Source organism: Capra hircus, chromosome 15 (assembly GCF_001704415.2).
Source record: "Capra hircus breed San Clemente chromosome 15, ASM170441v1, whole genome shotgun sequence".
Taxonomy (NCBI): Eukaryota; Metazoa; Chordata; class Mammalia; order Artiodactyla; family Bovidae; genus Capra; species Capra hircus.
In genome coordinates, this window is record NC_030822.1 from 46,790,821 (window position 1) to 46,814,145 (window position 23,325).

Here is a 23,325-nt window from a genome sequence, read left to right on the forward strand (position 1 = left end):
AGCCTCCGGTGCACAATGGTCAGAAGCAGGAACCTTACCCAGCTGGCCCACAACAGCCTAACATGTCATAATGCTTTTGCTTTAAATACAATGTATGCAGAACTAGTCTGATAATCCCCATCAGTATGCACTTTCAAAAGTGCTTATTCTTTGGTCTAGGAATTCTAGTCCTCAGAATCTAAGAAGGCAGTTAAAAAAAAAAAAAAAAACTAGCCAAATATTTTTTACATATTTTAGGGGAAAATACGTATTTATATATTTCAGTAGTCACAATCTAAATGCCCAACTACTGAATGGGGAATGATAAAGAAAATGATGGTACCTGTACCAAACAGACTATTATGTAGCAAATAAAGGTGCTTCTAAGGACTATGTGATAATCGGGGAAATGCACATGATATAGCGTGAGGTGAATAAAGCATATTAAGCTCAGTATTTTCTACAAAAAGTTTATGTAGACTTCAAATAGAATGGAGGGAAATACACTAAAACGTTAGCAGTGATCATCTCTGGATGTGGAAGTAAATGTCTTTTTAAAAAATATTTTCCAAATATTATAAAATAACCACCACCTTAATAAGAAAATGCAAACATTAAAAAAAATAAGTTCATTCCTTCATTCCTTAACATAACCTCAGCACCGTAAATCTACTTCATCAGCATGGCCATTATTCCCAGAAAGCAAAACAGTGACACTCAATCTTGTACTTGGCACGATGAACATATTCTCACTTCCAAAATGGCTCAGCAGACCCACTGCAGCTACCTGAAAACCACTCGTCACCATTTCCCTCTGGGAAGCACAGGGCCTTTCCCAAAGAGTCACGGGTCTCTCATTCCGTGGCCAGACCTCCCTTCACATCCAATTACGACGTGCCTAAGTGAGCCTGAAAAGCAAGGGAGAAAGGTGGAATCCTGCAAAGAACTGGAATGTATTGGATTAACCCTGAGAAGTCTCAAACTGCCAGCTTTACAGAAGGTCCCTATTCACTGAAATGTCTGCTATATGCCAGGAACTGGGCAGAAGGCTTTCACATACTTTGCAAAGTTGGAATCATTAGTCCTGTTTTACGCATGAAGAGACTGAGGCTCCAGAACTCATGTCAACTTGCCTCAAATCACTGCATGCTCCTCACCCCACTTCCAAGTCAGGAGAGTTTCCCCCTCAGTCACCTCTGGCATTAGTATCTTTGCAGGGAACACAGTGCAGACTACACTTCTTCCTTTCAGACTTACATTCCCACTCTCGGTACTCTGAGACAGGCCACTCCCCGTCTCTTGCCCACTTTCTATCTCTACCACCACCCACAGATGCAAACACTCCAGCCCCATGTGGACATGTCAACGATCTGCTGCGGCCAAATTCCCCGATCTGCCTCATGACCCTTAAGGATGATCAGCACTGCAAGATGGGGCTCACTAACAAACAAGGACCTTTCTGGAGGTGTCAGAGACTCTGATGAGAGGAGAGAGGTTTGAGCAAAAACACATTCCTCCAGGATCTCCTTTAGGTCCACAACCTCTGTGAGGGAGGCAGACCTCCTATACCCTTTTACAGATGGGAATACTGAGGATGAAGAAGCATGGCTAGCACTAGAACTCAGGTCCTCTGATTGCTGGCCCAGGGATCTTTCTTCCACAGAGGAGAATACTAAGCATGAGGGCTCCAAAACCTGAAGGTTTGGATTCAAATCTCAGCCCCACTACTTACAAGCTATGCGGTTCTGGGCTCATTACTTAATCTCAATTTTCCTCAATCATAACATGAAGAAAATAACAGTCCCTACCTCTCACAGTTGTTGCCGGGATTAAATGGGAATATCCATGCCAAAGACCTAGCAGGTGCCCGAGATGGTGTCAGGTCCGTCATCACACAACCCTGAAGGCAAAAGTAATACCTTTCCATCTTAGCTCCCACTGTGCAAGGCTTTAGTCCGAAAACAGTGCCATGAAGATCTGCACCAACTTAAACCAGCTTTCCGCCTTGCAGGACCTGGCCAGTAGCCTCCACCTAGCTTTTAGATCCTATTGAGATGACCTTGAATGTGCTCTTCTTTCTCCATAAAAGCTCTCCCCTGGCCTCCTTCATCCCATAACGTCAACTCTCCTTCAGCAACACCTCTGAGGCCAGCTCACCCAAGCAGTCTTCTTCCAGGCTGAATTCTCTTATCTCCCACAGATTCCTGAACTCACAGCGCTATAAAGACACTGCTATCACCACAATTGGCTCTGTACTTGCCCGCGTCCCCCACTGGACTGAGAGCCACTGAAGGCAGGCAAGGGCTGTGCTAGGTTCGTTGTTCGATCTTCAGTACTCATCTGTATTGATCTGTACTATATTTGTGATATAACAAATCACCACAAATTTAGCGGCTTAAGACCACACACATTTACCATCTTACAGTTGGGAAGGTTCGAAGTCAGTTTCAGAGGGGTAAAGTCAAAGTGTCAACAGTTGCATTCCTTCTGGGGAATCCATCCCTTGCCTTTTTTCAGCTGCTACACGTCTTCCCCGTAGGCCCGCGTCACTCCATCCTCCACTATCATCAGTTTCTTCTTTCACTCTGGCTCTCCCTTCAGGGCCTGTCTGATTACACTGGGCTCACCCAGATGTGTGTACTAAGTTGCTTCAGTCGTGTCCGACTCTTTATGACCTGTAGCCTGCCAGGCTCCTCTGTCCAAGGGATCCTCCCCAGGCAAGAATACTGGAGTGGTTGCCACACTCTCCTCCAAGGGGACCTTCCTGACCCAGGGATCAAACCTGCATCTCTTATGTTTCCTGCACTGGGAGGTGGGTTCTTTACCACTAGCACCACCTGGGAAGCCCAGATAATCACCCAGATAATCCAACATAATCTTTTCAATCCTCACTCAGTCACACCTGCAAAATCCTTTTTATCACAAAAGGTAACACTGACCAGTTCTGGGCATCAGAACATGGACACCTTTTGGGGAGGGAACCATCATTCAGCCTACCTCAGCTTTTACTGCACAGCAAATGGACAGTGACTGACTGCTTCCTACAACAAACCCTGCTCCATGTGGTCCGAAACTGAAGGTTTAGAAGGTTCTCAACTGGTTTGGGAAGAACGCAAAGCCTGGAGCCCCTGCTCTAGCCAAAATCTCCCAAAGGAGGCTTTGTCTCCATAACCTGCAGCTCTGAGTTTCAACAGCTACGGTGGGAGCAGCCCAGCCACCTCCACCCCAGGTAAAAATCTACTGGCTCATTCTCTGAACTCTGAAAGTATGGATAAATGAATCAGCCTCAAAGATCATTTCATAATTGCCCTTTAGATAGACTGACAGGCACAGCCTATGTCTTCCTGGAGCTCACAATCCACAGGGCACCATCACAATGTGTACAGAAGCCAAAAGGCGGCAGGATAAGGATTTTATCACTTACCAGCATGAGTCAGAGTTGATAAATACCACATATTAAAATACAGCACATTCTTTGAAATTCTATCAAAATCAAGCTTTAAATTAGCAGGCAACAGCAGCAATCTAGCAACCCAATCACAATCATTTCCACTTGAGCCTGGTACTGGTGTCAGAATCTTGGATAACCAGCGCAGACTGAGCGTGGGGCGCACCCACCTTGTGGAATGTGGCCGGTAGCAAGCAGGGCCAAGGGAAGGAGCCCCAGCCGGGTCTGAACTCTCACTCGCCAACCGCCCTGAGTGACCATGGACTTGTTAATCAACCTCTCTGAGCCTTCTCAATATACAATATACATACAGTGAGCCCATCAGTACCGACCCACAGGTAAATGTCTAGCAAGTAGTATGTTTCCACAAGGCTCTGCCCCACTTCTTTTTGCTCCTCAAAGAATCAAGTAGGTAGGGCAAGCAAATCTTCTCAGAGAATACAGCTTGGTGTATCTGCACTGTGTCCCTAACGTTATCCACACATGGCCCACACACCACCTCTATTTTTCCGCCTCCTCCCTGTCCAACCTGTACTTCCACCTTTTTCTCTAAATGGACAGTGCAGACTTTAGACACATCCTAAGCAACAGTAGCTGCCAAATGATGAGTTTAATATTCTAGCCATATTTCACTTGAAAAAAAATCCTATACCCATGTATAAAACCATTAAAATTTAAAATATTCACCCTGGTTTTAGTCCATATCCTGTTACATTTGGGAAAACTTGGGTGAAAAAACCTGATTTCCAGTCCTAACTCAACCAACAACTATTGGGTATGCCCATGTCGGGCCCCTTCTCTGACATCCAGTTTCCCCAAAATGACAAAATAAAGAGAATGGTCTGGACAACTTTGCTATTTCTTTCTCATTCTGAGATTATGAGATTTATTATCAAGTGGTCCCGATAAGCAAAAGCATCCAAGCAGGAAACTTTTGAAAAAGGTAATGAATATCACTCAAAATAATTAGAATCATTCATCTTGAAAGACGCCAGAAGAAATAAAAGGATGACAGAGAATGGCAAAGGGGTATATGCCACACCTTTCCTCTTCTCAAAGGACTCTGACTCTGTGCTTCTCTTTTCAAGAATTTTCAAAAGAGAGGGCACTTGGTCTTCTAATGGGACAACCCAGATTTGAATCTCAACTTGGATGGTTGTCAGTTTTATCATTTTCGGCGGGTCACTTAACCTCATAGGCTTTCTACAACTGTGAAACGGTTACTACCTCCTTCACAAGGTTGCCTGGGGATTAAGTATGAATACCTCGTCTAAAGCACACAGGCCAGAGCCGGACGCAGTCACTGTTTGCTATTATGGTTACACCTGGACTAATCGGTTGAGTACACATCTGTCTCTCCTGCTTAATTATAAAGGCAGGAATGCTTTGCTCATCTTTCTCTCCCCCACTGTGCCTAGTACTGTGTGTCACGTAAAATAAAGAACTTGGACTGAATGTGTAGGGAACCAAAGCTTACAGAAGGAGTGCCTGCTCCAAGACAGGAAACTGGAGATGCCCAGAGACATATGACTGGCAACTCTTCTCTGACAAAAACAAACGTCCCCTCTTCATAAAACAAAAGTCTCTTTAGAAATTCACCAACATGTACACAATGGTTGTCTCTGGTGCCTGGGCCATGATTCCCTGATTTGATCTTCCTTTATAATATTCTGTTTTCCATCATGTGTCCATAATAGGAAACACTAAATTGTCACAAGAACAAGTGAGATTGCTTGCTTTTGAGACAGAAAGTTAGAGACCCGGGGTCCGGTCTCCAGCGTTACATATCTGGGTACCTGACCTCAGGCAAGTCACTCCATTTTCCAGTAAAATGACAGGAACAATGCCACCCTGACGACATCACCAGGCTGCTGTGGGAACTAGGGCACCGAGGTCTGTACTGTGAAAAATCTCTGCTAACAAGAGCTCAGGAGTCTTTTGAGCATGGCCGAGGCCCACCAGTTGCTCTTCTCTTTTGATTCCTAACCAGACCTTTATTCCTTTGTGTCACACCCCCCATAAATGTTATTCCGGTCATAAAAAGAATGACCCACAAACTTGTAGCCTTTTTATTCTCCTATAAATGTGCTACAAAAGTAATCAAAATTAATTTGAGGCTGTGATCATAACTCTCTCTTAATGAGCACCACCCGTGTTTGATATACCACCAGCCAATGAGTCCTTATTTCCACAGGGTGTTTTGTTTCTTTCTCCCCACTCCTTTTTTTTTTCCTTAACACATTTGAAACTTCAGACCTGAGTGTCTGTTGGCAGATGGTGTGGAGCAGAGGCAAGGAAGCAAAACAGCTAACCAGAACCGTTAGAAAGATAGGACCTTGAAAACTTTAAGCCTAGTGGTTGGCTCTAAACCAAACAAATATTTCTTGTGCCTAAAGTCAAATCAAACTAGCAACCTTTTTTTCTTTTTTAACTCCTTAAACATTTCGTTTATTTACATGAATTACACTCACGTCAGAAGGAGGTACAACTGATCCTCAGTTTCTAAGTGTTGCCCACCATTGAGGCAAGCTCATGTACAATCCCTTTTATGTACCTTCCACTACTATCCTAATATCAACTATCTTTGATCCACCAACAACCTCCTTCTTAAAAGGCACCATTAAGTGAGTGAGCACAGGAGGGTTACAGTCCCATACAAATGACACTTAAACGTAACAGCCAAGAAGGTACTAAATCTATAAGCCCCGTCGAGCCTATGGGCATAAGGCAGAGTGGACAACAGAGTAGCGCTGAGAAACCAAAATGATCAATAAGGACTTCTTCTAGTCATTTTACAAACACATCCCGGAGAAGGCAATGGCACCCTACTCCAGTACTCTTGCCTGGAGAATCCCATGGACGGAGGAGCCTGGTGGGCTGCAGTCCATGGGGTCACTAAGAGTCAGACACGAATGAGCGACTTCACTTTCATTTTTCACTTTCATGCATTGGAGAAGGAAATGGCAACCCACTCCAGTGTTCTTGCCTGGAGAACCCCAGGGACGGGGGAGCCTGGTGGGCTGCCGTCTATGGGGTCGCACAGAGTCGGACACGACTGAAGCGACTTAGCAGCAGCAGCAAACATATCCAGAGCTAGCTTGAGATGTTAGAATAGGCGGATGAAAGAAAGGCGTAGGCAGACGTATCTGCACAAACTTCAGTTTATTCCTACTCTGCAAGGCAGAAATCTTCAGATGCATGACTTCCGCAGAGGGTCTACCGCACAACGAAAACAATTTTAATTCCTAATAGTCAACTTTTTCATCAATAAGATGTGGGCAGTAATTAACTGCGCCATAAATTGTTGTGAGAATTAAGTGAGATAATATATGAAAACACTTAGAACAGTCTAAGTCTGGTACATTAGTAATTCCATGGATGGAGGAGCCCGGCAGGGTACAGTCCCTGGGGTTGCAAAGAGTGGGACACAACTGAACAACAACTGACCACACACAGGCTATTAGTCACTAACAGCGTGCCGCGCGAGTTTTATATATACTATTGCATTTGACCACAAGAACTGTGAGGCAGGTTTTATTACTCTCACAAAACACTGGCTCAAAGAGATAAAAGGACTTGTCCAGAATCACACAGATTAAAAGTGCCAGGTGTCTGGTGGTTCTTAGCACTAACAATCCACAGTCAAGGCTGGACCAGAGATGGCTGCATTAGCAAAAGTTTGAGGGATGCTACCTTCCCAGGCTGTATATTGTCACCCTGCTTATTTAACTTATATGCAGAGTACATCACGAGAAATGCTGGGCTGGAAGAAGCACAAGCTGGAATCAAGATTGCCAGGAGAAATATCAATAACCTCAGATATGCAGATGACACCACCTTTATGGCAGAAAGCGAAGAGGAACTAAAAAGCCTCTTGATGAAAGTGAAAGTGGAGAGTGAAAAAGTTGGCTTAAAGCTCAACATTCAGAAAACGAAGATCATGGCATCTGGTTCCATCACTTCATGGGAAATAGATGGGGAAACAGTGTCAGACTTTATTTTGGGGGGGCTCCAAAATCACTGCAGATGGTGACTGCAGCCATGAAATTAAAAGATGCTTACTCCTTGGAAGAAAAGTTATGACCAACCTAGATAGCATATTGAAAAGCAGAGACATTACTTTGCCGACTAAGGTCCGTCTAGTCAAGGCTATGGTTTTTCCAGTGGTCATGCATGGATGTGAGAGTTGGACTGTGAAGAAAGCTGAGCACCGAAGAATTGAATCTTTTGAACTGTGGTGCTGGAGAAGACTCTTGAGAGTCCCTTGGACTGCAAGGAGATCCAACCAGTCCATTCTGAAGGAGATCAGCCCTGGGATTTCTTTGGAAGGAATGATGCTAAAGCTGAAACTCCAGTACTTTGGCCACCTCATGCGAAGAGTTGATTCATTGGAAAAGACTCTGATGCTGGGAGGGATTGGGGGCAGGAGAAGAAGGGGACGACAGAGGATGAGATGGCTGGATGGCATCACTGACTCAATGTATACAAGTCTGAGTGAACTCCGGGAGTTGATGATGGACAGGGAGGCCTGGCGTGCTGCGATTCATGGGGTCGCAAAGAGTCAGACACAACTGCGTGACTGAACTGAACTGAACCTTCCCAGCTCAACTATGCTCTGTGCCTGCAGTTAGGGATTTCATGGGAGATCCAAGGCCTCTGAAAATCTGAAACTAGAAAACAATCTTAATGTGAAGATCAGAAGAAATTTTCCAGGACAATTCTCATACCTGACCCACTATGAGCCCAGGTCTGGCCTCTGGGGTGGGCACAAAATAGTAGTTCTAATGTTCTTATCGTCTATGAAAAAAAACTCTCTCCGCTACTGCTCCAAAGATCCTCTGCTGCTGCTGTTAAGTCGCTTCAGTCGTGTCCGACTCTGTGCGACCCCACAGACGGCAGCCCACCAGCCTCCTCCATCCCTGGGATTCTCCAGGCAAGAACACTAGAGTGGGTTGCCATTTCCTTCTCTAATGCATGAAAGTGAAAAGTGAAAGTGAAGTCGATCATTCGTGTCTGAGTCTTCGCGACCCCATGGACTACAGCCCACCAGGCTCCCCCGCCCATGGGATTTTCCAGGCAAGAGTACTGGAATGGGTTGCCATTGCCTTCTCCGAAAGATCCTCTAGTTACCTTTAATTTTTTTTAAGCTACCAATGAACAAGCACTGTGTTCAATCCTTTGCAAACATTGTGTATAATCCTCATAATTATCCTGCTTGAGGGAGGGGGTGAAGAAAAACAGACAGATTCAGCCCCACAAACGTGAAGCAAGTAAATAGCAAAGGCTGAGTTTGAACCCAAGGCAGCAGATAAAATGCCACAAACTGATTGCCTCGATTAACTCCTCATCATTCTCTCTCCCCTCACCTGAAGACCCACAGGGCATAGGCCTAGAATAACTAGCCTCTTTTATCTCCACAGAGACAATATAAAACCTACGGAGGAATTCTGTATTTTATAAACCATGACTGCAAAGGCTGCCAGGGTGTCCATTCTGTTTCTCCTCTTGATCTTATGTGATTCAGGACAAACCAGAAGCACCTCTCTCTTAGCCTGGGTACTTTCTCCAGCTGCCCATCCCAGGATGAAGCTCTCTGCCAGAGCTGAGGCCGAAGAGCACAGTAACCACCATCATTAAACCCAGCACTGCTGTTAAAAGGGAAGGAGCAGTCCAGGAGCTGGTGTATAGAGAGAAAGTGAAAGTCACTCAGTCGCCTGACTCTTTGCAACCCCATGGACTATACAGTCCATGGAATTCTCCAGGCCAGAATACTGAAGTGGGGTGGCCATTCCCTTCTCCAGAGGATCTTCCCAACCCAGGGATTAAACCCAGATCTCCCACATTGCAGGCAGATTCTTTACCAGCTGAGCCACCAGAGAGAGGCAGACCCTTTTCCTAGGTGGCAGGGGCAGTCAGGTCCCAGGACAGAGGCCTCAGCTGATGCTGAACCCACTCAGCACAGCCCACTGTGCCCAGCACAGACAGTAGGATCAGGACACACTGGGGCAACCTCCAAACCATCCCTGCTCAATACTTTGACCCTACCACTCTCAGTGACCCTGATCCCCACACACCCACCCACCCCACAGTCACTCCACAGTCCCACAGCCTAACAATCGCCTCACTTTCCCAAGGTCACAATCCCTGATGACGGCCTGTTCTCTTGGTGCCCCCCAGAGACCCACCCACTCTTTACAGAATCACCTTAAGTAGCTTCCACAGACAGTGGCCAGGCCGTTATTAATGAATATTCAGCTGTGACCAGCAGGCTGCAAACTGAGCAGACATTAGATGGCAGCCTGAGGCAGACTTCCCATAATTTAAAAAAAAAAAAAAAAAATTGTTCTTAATCAGGACCATCTCCAAATCCTCAACTCACAGAGTGCCAGCAGGCCAGCAGATCCCAGCAGCTCAGGATACTGCTGGAGAAGGTGCCACTCTAAAAGCGAGTGTGTTGGGGGAGGGGTATGCTGAGTGTACATACCACACACCCCGCGGGAAGACAGGTGGCACAGACTCCCCAGTAACCCAGGGTGTCAGGATCAGCAGGCTCTCTGAAGCCACACTTCCCTCACTCATTTCCTCCCCAGAAGGCTGGGGTGAGATGGGGACTTCTGTGTCCCTGGGCAGCCATCAGGACAGTCCAGCCCTGGAGACCAGAGCCAGGAAGAACCCAGTAAGCCAAGCCACTGAGGCAAGAGGACAGAAAACAACGGACGGATGTGGGGCACAACAACAGCCTCTTTTACAGAACCTGATACAACGCACAGCCTATGTGCGTGTGTGTGAAGCTGCTTCAGTCATGCCCGACTCTGTGCGACCCTATGGACAGTAGCCCTCCAGGCTCCTCTGTCCACGGGGATTCTCCAGGCAAGAACACTGGAGTGGATTGCCATGCCCTCTCCTAGGGGATCTTCCCGACCCAGAGATTGAACTCATGTCTCCTGCACTGGCAGGCAGGTTCTTTACCACTAGCACCACCTGGGAAGCCCACAGTCAGAGCTAAACCCCCCCTCCCTGCGCTCCTCCCCGGCATAAGCCCAGCCCCCTCTTCCACCCTCAAGAGTGTCAACTTCCAAGAGGTGCTCATCTTCTCATCATACATCTGCCAACCCTCAGCTTAGGAGGCTGAGTCCTCTACCTAAACGGACAAAGACAGCAGTGAACCAGGTCTCTAAGGCACAATGCCTCCAGGAGGGCTGAATGTGACAATTCCCTCAAGCCCCAGCCGAGGCAAAATCTCAGGCCTCCAGCCAGCCCCATCCGCCGAGCCCAGCCCCATCCGCCGCCCTCCATTTAGCCCTGAGCCCTCTCATTCTCCTGCAGCAGCACAGAGAGCACAGCTGGGGAGACTACCCGCCTTAGAATCCACCTGCTCCCAGCCTGCCGGGAGGGAAACTGAAACCCGAGCAAGGAGCTCCGCCCTCGGCTCTTCCCCACCTGGACCTCCTCCTTCCCCGGCGAGCGGAGGGAACCGGGAGAGGCGGGTCAGGTGACCGCCCGGCGCACACTTTTGCCTCCGCCCACAGCCCTACGGAGCCGGGGCCGGAAAACACACCCCAGGGCACTTGTTGAGCCGGGCGGAGGTGTGCACGCACTGAGGTGGGGCAGGGCGGCGCTTCACCCGACGCTTCAGACGGCCGGCTGCGGGCTCGGGTCGCAGACACCTGGGCCTGGAAGCTCCCTGAGGCAGGGGGTGGGGAATGAGGTTGTTTAGAGAAGGCAAAGGAGGAGAGGTACGGGCCGGTTCCAAAGTAGATAAAAAAACTAGAGTTGCTCCCTTTGTGCCCTCCGGGGGGAAGGTGGCGGCTGTCCCACAAATGGGGAGAAAGGGAAGCCCTTTCGCGGGAGTGCCGGTCACTGGGGGAAGGCCAGCATCCTTCTCAGGAAACAGGCTGCAATACCCTGGGCTTCAACCTTGATGGCCAGCGCCAAATAGGCGGGGGCGGGGGAACCTGCAGCCCACCAATCTCATTTCCAGATTCCCTCCCTCCAGCCTAGACACGTTAATAATTAACTTGCCTACCCGGGAGCTCGCCTGCGTTGCCAGAAAAGATGAGTAATGGCCCTGGAGTCCCGGCCCCGTGCCCGCGGGCTTCTGGGCTCGGGGCTGGGACGGGCCCTGGAACAAAGCCTCCGCATTCCTCCGGGAAGGTGTGCCTGAAACTAGACCTGTCAACGGCGGCGAGAGGCTGACCTCTCGCCTCGCCCTAAGCCGGCTCTCGGAGGGAAGGCGTGGGGGCGGAGTGGGTGGCCGGGTAGCTTTTGCCCACCTCCCCTCCCCCGCACCCCGAACGACCGGTGCCCCCAGCCACAGCCGATCTCGGGAAGCCGCGCTGTCTGCTGAGAGATAATCCTGTTACCATGAATGCAGGCTGTACTTGGAGACCAATTCTCAAAACAACAAGGCTGCTCCTCGGCGCCCTTCCCGATGAGTAACCCAAAGCCGGTCGCCGGCTCAATGAATTCTCTCCCTGAAACTCCGGCGGCGAGCTGCGGCTCCCACGCGGATGGCCGGCCGGGGACCCACCGGCTCCCGTCACGCCAGCGCCCAGACACAAAGCACCCCTAAAAGCAGCCTGCGCACCCTGCGCCCTGCCCGCCCCGAAACAGCCCGCAGCCCCCCGAAAGTTCCGGCGCGCGCGCGGACACACCTGCAGGCCCCCCGCGGCGGCCCCCGCCAGCCCCCAAGGGCGGCGGGGCACGCGTCCCCGGCCGGGCAGCGCCGCGGCTCCATGAGCCCGGTCCGCGAGCCGGGGCCGGTCACTGGTCAGCGGCGCTGAGCGGCAGAGCGCGCTGGGCCCTCAGCGCGCCCGCGGCGCATCTCGCGCCCTCCTGGTCCTCTGCCGGCTTTCCCTGAGAGCCCACACCCACTTGACATCAGCGCCGATCAAAGCACGTGGCGCAGCGCCAGACAGCAGACCCCGGAGGTCCAGAGCGCGCCCCGGGGTGCCGCCGCTCGGCCAGGACCGCGCGTCCGAGCGCGGCACATTCCTCTCCTTGCAGAGGATGCTGCAAGCGGGAGTGGGCTGGGAGGCGGAGGAGGGGGAGGGAAACCGGCGGAGGGGGCAGGACCTGCCGCCGACCAGCAGCGCTGCTCTGGCGCCCAGCCAGCCACCAGCAGACCTTACAGCCGCTGCTGCAAGCGCCCATCGACTGTGAAGACCGGGTCGCAGGTGACCTGGGTTGCTGTCCTCTCCCCGCCAAGGAGAGTCCTGACCTTGAATTCTCTTCCCCAGAATGACTCAAGGAGGCTCCTCTCTAATCACCTCTACTAAATTGCCGGGTTGATTCTGCCAGGCCAGGAATGAATGCTTGGTTGGATGTGGTTGCTGACCCCTCCACCCAGGAGGCCGCCATGGCGCACCCAGGGATGCAGACCATACCCTCCAGCTTGTCGCTACACCAGCAGCCTCAACTGGGTCTCCTTTCCCTCTCACTTCTCCCAATGCCCTTGGCCATAAGGAACAGCTCTCCTGGTTCTGCAGGCAATCAGAGACAGCACCACCCAGCAGCCCACACACATTTCTAATTCACTAATTAGCATCCATCCAAATAGTCAAACATTCAAGCATTTATTAAGGCTTAGTATATGCCAGGAGCAACAGAAGATAAACAATATTCCTACACTCATAGAGTCCTACACTCATAAAGCAGATAGTCTAGTCCAGGAGAGAGATATTAAAAACAAAGCAAGGTAATTATAACTGTGACAGGGTATTAAAGGTAAGAGGTGCTATAAGATTGCACACAGGGACCCTAAACTATCTTAGCAGTCAGGAAAGGCTTCCCTGAAGAAGTGACATTTGAACTGCTGAGGCATGAACGCAAGTTATCCAGGGGAGGGGAAGTTCAGGCAAGAACCCTGGTTATTCAAGTGTAGACCCGCTCCCATTGACAGGTGGGGAGAATCAAGCAGAGGTGAACTGCCATGTCCAAGACACCTAGGCCTTTGTCCAGGAGGGGCAAGAGGCAGCTCACAGGCCCTAGAGGAGAGCCTGGCCCACCGTCCAAAGAGGCCCGTTGTCTGCTTTCTCATCTCCCCGGAGCTAGACTGGTCCACGTCATCACTGAGCTCTGAACAGGTAGTTGGGAACCAACTCCATCATCAATTTACTGTATGGCTCTGCCTCTAAAGAAATGCCTTCCACTCTCTGGTTTCAGTTTCTTTATCTCAAATGAGGGCTTAGATTAGAACAGCATTTCTACATTTTTTTTTTAAGCCTGTACTCCCTTTTGGATAAATATACAAATGTCATTCCTATTCTGTAGCGTCTATGATGACATCAAATCATTTTCCAAATTAAAAAATTATCATTGAATGTGCTTTTAAAGCTCTACATGCCCTTTAAGTATTCACCACTAAAAGATCTCTGCTGTAGATAACTTGGAAGCAGGAGTAAAAAAATGGTCTCCAAGCTCACCCTTTTCCTGTCATCTGTCCCCATTCCTTCAACATGAACCTGGCCTCAAGCATTTATCATCTCTAGACTCATTTCTTTTATTCTTTCCAGGATAAATTGGCCAGGCAATGAACAGAAGCCATGGGTCATCCAAAAGGCATGCTGTGAAAGACTCTTTGGAATAATAATTTTCAGTGATGCTGGGAAATAGACAATTTGAAAGAAACACATAATGTTCCTGGGGACAAATTAGCTATATGATTTAAAAGCCGTAAAAGTATACATATCCTTTGAAACATCAATTCCACATCTTAAGAATTTATCCTCAAGACATAATTATGAATGAACACAGATTTACAACAGCAAATGATTGGTTAATAAGCTGTGGTATATCTTTGTAATTGAATATATGCAACTTTAAAACTGATATACAGAATATTTACTATTGAATAAAATGAGATGATGATTACAAGGTAAATGATCCCAATTGTGTGTGCGTGCATGCATGTGTGTGTGTGTGTATGTGTGTGTGTAGGTTTGAGGGGGGTGGTAAGTACCTATGGTAGAATGGTAATGTGCTCATTTTTCTTACTGGATGATTCAAACCCACCTCTTAGACCAAAACGTGATGGCTCTATCGCATGTCAGCCTCACAAGTAAATCTACTAACCCATATGAAAGTTAAAGAAACTTAATATTAGAACAGAATAAATCTTACAGGCAGGTAAGAATACATTTCAATTCTCTACTGCCATCCACTTATCATCAAGGATTTGATAGTAATCTTAAAGGTAGAATGGTTTTTCCCCCAGACTTTTCATATAGATTTTTCTGTTGTTCTTTCTTTGATTCTAGTTCAATGGTTTCCCAACTTTAGAGTGCATAAAAATTACTGTCCACGTGGCTTAGGGTAACCACTTCATGAGATTTTTTTTTTCCCCTTAAATGAGAATTTAAGAACCCAAGCACTGTATTAGAGTTCAGAGGAAAAAACTACCAGAAGTATAGGACTTCCCTAGCAGTCCAGTGGCTAAGACTTGGCGCTCCCAATGCAGGGAGCCCAGGTTCAACCCCTGGTCAGGGAGCTAGATCCTGCATGCCACAATTACAGATCCTGTGCGCCACAACTAAGACCCAGCACAGCCAAATAAAAATACTAAAAAAAAAAAAAAAAAAAAAAAAGGCAATTACCAAAATGTTAACAATACTGGAATTAGAGCTTTTATCTCGTTCCTTGGGATTTTCTGTGTTTTCCAAGTGGTCTGACAATAAAGATATATTACCGAGAAAATCAGAAAATAAAGTACTGCTTAAAAATAAAGGGGTTAAAAATCCTCCAAAAGATAAAAAGAAACTATGCCTTGACTTTACAAGGGGTGACTCTGACCAGGCCTTTCATATCCCTTCTCCCTGCAAGCTCTGATACTGCCCCAGTTGGTGCCCCAACACCCAAGGACAGACAGTGCATCATCGCTAGGATACCATGCAGGAAAAACTGGCAAGAAAATTATTTTTACATTTACCTCCTGGGCTGTGCTTATAATAATGCTTAAAGCTTAGATTAAAGGGTCCAAAAGGAAGCAGCCACAACCATTCGCTAATGGATCTCCTACCCCTAAAACTCGCTACCAAATATTCTAGGTTCTCAATAAGCTGAGAACATATAAAGCAGATGCCCTTCGTCCTGAGGACCAAAAACTATTCAGCCTGCTTTTTCCATATCTGATGGTGCCACAGACCATAAATCAGACCAAGCTGAGCCAGTAACTAGATGAACGATCTGTGCCTCAGTTTCCTTGCTGTTAAACAGCCTAATAAAGGCTCTACTTTTCTTTAAAGGGATGAACATCCCTGGTGGCTCAGACGGTAAAGAACCTGCCTGCAACGCAGGAGGAAACCCGAGTTCAATCCCTGGGTCGGGAAGATCCCCTGGAGAAGGGAATGGTTACCCACTCCAGTATTCTTGCCTGGAAAATTCCATGGGCAGAGGAGCCTGGTGGGCTATAGCCCATGGGGTTGCAAAGAGCTGGACATGACTGAGCAACTAACACTTTTACTTTTTCTTTATAAAAGTATTAGGACAAAGTGAACAAAGTGAGTTGTACCTCAATATAGCACATTATTGTTTAATGAAAGTATGTCTAGAACTTTGAGGAGGAGAAGGAGCTGGTTAGTTGTTAGCTCTTTGGCACAAGGGTGGTAAACTGCAATTTTCCTCATATTTCAAGCTTTCTGAGAACACAGAGTGCTCACAAACCAGATGAGGGAGGTGAGGTGGGAAATACAGCTGTGCTGACTTTATCCTGTGGTGTAACTCAGGAACTCTTAAGTCATGGACAGAAGGCAGGTGGGATTAAAAATCCAAGCTGGAGGCACAGGTTTCTCAAAACACAATAGCTAGAAACCATCAGGGCAGCATCTAAAGATGAAGGATGCTTGTATTATTTGGCCACTTTAATTCAATAATCATTAAGTCCCCTACCAGGCACAGTAACCAAGTGCATTCTCTGCTCAAAATGAAGCGCATGACTTCCCAGCCAGCCAGAGCTGCCATTAGGTTACATTTTAAGTCCACCTAGAGTCTAATAAAGCTAATTTTACTGTTATGGTATCTATTACAACATGGGACCTTGTTTAGAGAGGAAACAGAGAGGAGGGAAGCACAGACCGCCGGATCTGGGGGTTTTGGTATGTCCAGAATTGTTTCTGGAAAGGAGGTAATAAGAACAAACTTGATTTTTGAAAGTAATTTTAATGGTACCAAATGTGTGAGAAGGTCTGCTCTTGCACAACCACCTAGCACCCTGGAGAACAGACCAGCCTCGACCCTGCCCGTGCCCCGCCGACACACACACACAGCCAAGCAACAGCACAGGGACTGAAGTGAGGCTCCCTGTCCCCCTAAGCAGGAAGCACTGAACATATGACCAAGGCGGCCAGCTTGGGCCTGGGACTTAGAGCTTGAGAGTCATTAAGAATGGGAGAAAAGCCTACTCGCTCCATGGTCAGTGGCTAAAAACCATGCAAATAAGTTTTGATAAAAATCAAAAATCAATAAATATGTGGCTCTACAATTTTTTTTAATCAAGAACAAAATCAAATCACAAAACACCTAATTAGCTAGAACATATCTATGACCAGTAATCGTCATACATCCATTTCAATCAAAATAACCTCAGCTGACTGTAAAAAAGCACATTCCAGGGGTCCACCCCTAGAGAATCTCATGCCACTCATTCTAGGGTGAGCCCAAGAATCCCATATTAGCAAACAACCCAAGTTGATTTGGCTCTTTGTGGTCTGGAGCCCACACTTTGAAAAATTTGAAGCTAGAAGGCCATGAGGACCTAACACACCCATCTCTCCTAACCTCCTAGCAGGCATCACCCTACTGGACTTGAATCAATTCATAATCTAAGCTGAATGAATCCAATTGCTACATCTCCTGAAACCTCAACAAAATTGCAACAAATCTAGGGCATGATGAAAAACACCAGGAAAAAAGAAAATAGGAACCAGCACATAGGAAAGGCTCTAAAACTGTTATCTTTTAAAAAGGATGAGGATAATGAAATCTTGATACTTGCCCAGACTCACTTTGCATTCATACACCAGGTACAAGCCCCATGAATTCACTAGTTTTATCACAGAAACACTGCATGGACTCAGCCAGATATAAGTTAAATTATCTTGGCTTACCCACTTGCCAGCTTGTGGGCCCTAGATAAGTTTTTTCTTCTCTCAGCCATTCTATTTGCTCGACTGTAAAATGGGTTTTAAAGTATCTATCCCCTTAATAATGTTATGAGGAATAAGTAACAGAATTGTGAAAGTGTGTGGAACATAGTAAGTATTAAATAATTATGGCAGTTTCCATTGCTTGATCAATAGATAAACATTTATTAGGACCTCTAATGGCAAAAAGTGAAGAGGAACTAAAGAGCTTCTTGAGGAGAGTGAAAGAGGAGAGTGAAAGAGCTGGCTTAAAACTCAACATTCAAAAAACTAAGATCATGGCATCTAGTCCCATCACTTCATAGCAAATAGAAGGGGGAAAAGTGGAAGCAGAGACAGACCTCATTTTCTTGGGTTCCAAAATCACTGCGGATGCTGACTGCAGCCATGAAATTAAAGATGTTTGCTCCTTGGAAGGAAAGCAATGGCAAACCTAAACAGCATATTAAAAAGCAGAGACATCACCTTGCCAACAAAGGTCTATACAGTCAAAGCTATGATTTTTCCAGTAGTCATGTGAGATGTGAGACCTGGACCATAAAAAAGGCTGAGCACCCAACCGATGCTTTCAAATTGTGGTACTGGAGAAGACTCCTGAATGTCCCTTGGACTGCAAGGAGATCAAACCAGTCAACCCTAAAGAAATTAACCCCAAATATTCATTGGAAGGACTGTTGCTGAAGCTCCAATATGTTGGACAACTGATGCAAAAAGACGACTAACTGGAAAAGATCATGATGCTGGGAAAGACTGAAGGCAAAAGGAGAAGAGGGTGGCAGAGGATGAGATGGTTAGATATTGTCACCGACTCAATGGACATGATTTGAGCAAACTCCAGGAGAAAGTGGAGGGCAGAGGAGCCTAGCGAGCTGCAGTTCATGCCAACAACATTTATAATCAGGCACTGTTCACACAGGAGAAAGAGACAGAGGGACAAAATACAGATAACAAACAAGTAAATAATATCAGAGACTGGTGTCTGCTGCTGCTGCTAGGTCGCATCAGTCATGTCCGACTCTGTGCGACCCCAGAGACGGCAGCCCACCAGGCTCCTCTGTCCCTGGGATTCTCCAGGCAAGAAAACTGGAGTGGGTTGCCATTTCCTTCTCCGATGCAGGAAAGTGAAAACTGAAAGTGAAGTCGCTCAGTCGTGCCCGACAAGAAACAAAGCAGTGACAGGACAGAGTGAAATGGTGGTTCAGAGTATGTATCAGGAAAGGCCTCAGATGCAACATTTAAACTAAGATCTGGTAGAGAAACACTTTCAGCAAAGTGGGAGCAAAATAAATGCCTTCCTGCAAAGGAAGGACAGTGAAGCTAGAGCTCAGTGACCAGTAGGATGAATGGTAAAGGAGGAAACTAGGGAGTCAGTGAAGGTTATGGAGGCCATGTAATACGTGGTAGGAGATTATATTCTCTTCCAAATGCAATAAGAAGACACAGAAGGGTTTAAAAGATTGTGACGGAAGACACATGGTCTAAGTTGCCTTTTAAAAGGACTTCTGTAGCTGCTATTTGGAGAATGAGTCTGGGGACAATAAAACCCTAACATTTCTTTAGTGCTTAACTATGTGCTCAGAACTGTCCTAAGAACGTTACATGTATGATCTCTTTTAATCCTCATGAAAACTTTTTCTATGAGAACTATTATCCCAGTTTTACAGATTCCAAACCCAAGCACAGAAAGATTAGGTAACTTGCTCATCACATTAAGTGGAGGATCCGGTATGCAAACCCAGATGGTCTGACTGCAGTGCCTCTCTTATTGAAAAGAGGTAGGGAGAAATAGCAACACTAGCTAAAGAGACTACCACAGGAGAACAGGCAAGAGAGGGTGAAGGCTGACCAAGAATGAAACAGTGAAAATGCTGAGGGGATGCAGCTGTGCAAAATGTCTTGGTAGCAGAGCCAAGGGCACTCTCTGATGGGGTTTATGACAGGGGTGTAGGAAAGAGACAGGCAAAAAAGACTCCCAAGTTTTTGATTTGAGCAACAGAGTGGATGCCAGTGCAGTTTCCTGAGATGATTAAGCCTGGGGAAGGAAAAAAAAAAATCAAAGGAAAGGAGGGCATTAAAATCAACCAAGAGCTCAGTTTTAGACTTGTTGGTCTGAGGCATCTATTAGATTTCTGAGTGGACAAGTCCTGAAAGCAGTGAGCTGTGGAAGCCTCCGCTTAGAGGGAAGGTCAGAGCTGGAGATGTAATCGGAGGGGTTTCATCATCACGTAACTCCTGGCTTTGTGGAAGAGGCGCTGTTCCAGCTACGGACCTCTGGTTGGTTGTAACAAGCCAGGGCAGAGCGGCATCTCACGCTGCTCTGAGGCTGAAAGCACCCTGCACACGCTGCCCTCTGTGGTCCGGGCAAGTCTGTACCCCAGCCCCACCCCGGACCAGCTTCCTGGGAGCCTACTGGGCTGAATTCTCTCAAGATGACCCCCAGCATGCCTGATCCCCAGAAGGCAACACCAAGGCTGGAGGTCCTAGAGGAGAGGTTGGACTCAAGAACCATGACAGGAAGTTTATCGGGCATGCTGCCGGCTTGTGAGAAAAGGACTTCTGCCCCCTCTTCCACTCCAATACTCCTTTTTTTTCAGTCCTCTTATCATCGAAGCCCATCCGGTGCAAGTCTTGGAACTGCTCACAAGGGCCAGAGTGTGATAATAATGAAAGGGTTTCCAAAATAAGCCTCCCCCATTCAGGCTTCCCAAATGGCCAGCTGACCTCCCAGCTACACCATTTCCAGAAATACAGCAACCTCATTTGATAAAATACTTTCAGTACTGACACCACCTTGGCTCAGAGGAAGTGAGTATGTGCTGGAAGTCAGGTAGAGGTTGGAAGGTAAAAAAAAAAAAAAAAGGCAATTTTAAAAGTTCAGCTGAAATGTCAGGAACACGAAGCTGCCCATGTTTACACAGAGCTTTCCAAAACTGAAAGCAGCCTCCAAGCAGCTTTTAAAAAAAATGGCTACATCAACATGTAAAATGAAGTGGCTTTTTAGCTTAACAGAAACAGTGCCAGGCTGTCCGCATTCTCCTGTCTCCTCGGGCTTAATCTCCTAGAATAATTTATACTCTTGTTGGTGCTGATTGTTTTATTTTTCATTCATATTTTATGTCTTTCCCATAAGCTGCTTTGAATCCACTGTGTAATAGGATAAAGCAATAGATGAACAGAAACATAGTTAGGGTTTCCCCACTTCTCTGGAGGCTCAGACAGTAAAGAATCCGCCTGCAATGCAGGAGATCCAGGAGACACGGGTTCAATCTCTGGGTCGAGAGGATCCCTGGAGCAGGAAATACAATGCACTCCAGTATTCTTGCCTGGAATTTCCCGTGGACAGAGGAACCTAGTGGGCTACAATCCATAGAGTCACAAAGAGTCAGACACGACTGAGGGCACACACATACTTGGATACTAAGCTTTCAGATTTATGTAATCAATAAAGGTTGTTTATCATGAATATTAATTGGAGGTTGGGGGAACAAATGCCTGAATTAATATGTAAAACACTTAAAAATTTGATCTCTTGTTGAAAAAAGACATGAGTCTGGTCGTAACTGGCACTTACATTTTTTACATTTTCTTGCCCCTAATTGCCTAAACAGTAATTTATAGGGAAAATGGGTGAAATCTTATGTCCTTTATATGTACGGATGATTTTGTGGCTCTTACCGTTCAAACTAGGAAGAGGATGCTAGTTCAACTTGCTGCTTCATCTTGCAAATAAGACTTGTCAAAGCCACTGAAGGAAATCAGAATAAGACTCAATCTAAATCAAAGGACAAACAAGGCTGGAATCTGTGAGTCCTTTTCTGGTGGAGAGAGGTACAGGCATGTCGATGCCCATTGCTATTCTCTTGTGTTCTTATAAATGCAGAAACAAGCTTCAGGATACGAAATAGCCAAGAGCCTGGGAAGACAACTTTGCAGACATAAAAATTATTAGGTTTTCTAAATCACTGACAGGAGCCAAAACCCTTACTGAGACTATTGGGTCAAAGATGGAACCAAAAGCCTCGTCACGTTTACAAGGATCCCCTTAAGTGCCTTCTTCGGGAACATTCTCTAACATAAACCTGAATATAGCAATTATTCAGATCCCTATGTGCAGGCAGCAAATGTTTTTTAGGCGGTTCATCCTCAAAGAAGCAAAGGAAAAGCGATATTTTTTAAAATCACCGGAAGTCAATGGAACCGGTATGTTGACACTCGAAAGTACACAGTAATGACAGATGCTTACAAGGCTCACCCTGAGGACTTGCAAGCTTGTGGAAGAACAGACAGATCAAATTATGCCTTGTTGCAACTTGAAATGTGTTTTATTGTCCTCTTTCTGAAGACTGATACTCCATGCAGTACCCAGTAGGTGGCAACACTGAGCCATGAGAATCTCCCATTTCCCAGTCTTAAGGAGTAGACAAAGTTTAATATAATAATAAACCCCAATCTAAAAAATTAGGTCTCTAGTAAAAAAAATGATAACAGGTACAAAGTAATTAAAAACACATGCCTGACAAATCTGGCATCAAACATACCATCACATGTATGTCCCGGCACATTGTCACTTCCCACCTCCACTCTCCCATCACTGGGCAAATCCAATTATTCCCCGAAACAACCAAATTGTGCCTCTTTTCTCTTTCTCCCTTAGTGACTTTTATGAAAATAATATTCAACTTTAATGCGCCTGCAGTTCAGGAGACAGCGTGACAAGACCAATAAACACATTCTCTGTGTGCAAAAGCCAGGACGAATGAGTTCTGAGACTGCCGTGGCCAGCCCCAGGTGTGGGCTTTCTTTCCCCAGCTCAAGAGAGACTGGAATGTAACAGCTGTCAGAGAGCAGCGATGGCCTGTGCCAGAAATACCGTGCTGTGCTGCTCTAATTGCCAAGAGATAAGAACCCATAACTCACACAGGCACTTGTGGCTCGGGCTCAGCACAGCAGGCAGAAAGGAAACAGCATACACTCAGACTTCCCTGGGTGCCGTCAGACAGCCCTACACACTCTCTTACCAGCTATGTGACCTTGGCCAAGCCCTCTCCCTCCCCTGAGCCTCAGTTTCCCTCGTCTGGGAGGGCAAACATCAACATGCACCAAGTGCCTACTAGGGATTGGACTTATAGCAGCGCACAGTGCCCTAGAGTTGTTAGGAGTAACTTCTGAAGGATACGGTGGAGTGAAATGAACTTGGAGACATTCTGAGAGCTACTGGACAAGGTGGTCAAGCTCTCTGGACAAGAGATAGCTTGTGCCTTTGAAAGAACCTTGGTTTTCTGTGAGAGTGCTACAAGAATCACATAAAATCCCAGCTGCTTCTGCCTTATTCACTTGTTCAGACGAGTATTTACTGAGAGCTCACAGTGTGTCAGGATTATGCCAAACGCTGAAGGCAACATGGCCCGGCAACATGGCCACTTAAAATCTAGTGGAGAAGGCAAACTGTCAAAATAAGCTCACGAGTAGATTAAATGTTCTTCTATGGTAAGTACCACAAAGGAGAGGTCCGTGGCCATCTGTAACGTGGCCACCTGAACTGAGAGAATCAACACAGTCTGAGGGGCTGCCAGATGATAAGGACTTAAGACAAAGAAGAAACCTAGAGGACACTGTTCACACCCTCAGTGGGCCCAACATACAAAACTCAAAGGAACAAACCAGGAGGCACTCAGCTTCCTCTTAATGACTACAGTGTTTTTCTTCTCTAACAGTAAAATCCTGAAAACCTACTTTGTTCCAGTTTGGTTTTGACTGTCA

At 46.7% G+C, this 23,325-nt stretch overlaps 1 protein-coding gene across 4 annotated transcripts in view; it reads right to left on the reverse strand.

The window, feature by feature from the left end:
* Window positions 1-23,325, reverse strand: part of PLEKHA7 (pleckstrin homology domain containing A7) — a 221,220-nt gene that overhangs the window by 127,107 nt on the left and 70,788 nt on the right. The window contains exon 1 of one of the 4 annotated variants that reach the window (XM_018059602.1): window positions 12,082-12,179. The exons of the other annotated variants lie outside the window; for them this stretch is intronic. Within the exon in view, the coding sequence (XP_017915091.1) occupies window positions 12,082-12,164 (83 nt within the window). The 5' untranslated portion in view covers window positions 12,165-12,179. Of the gene's footprint in view, window positions 1-12,081; window positions 12,180-23,325 lie in introns of those variants that run through there. 4 annotated transcript variants of the gene reach the window in all.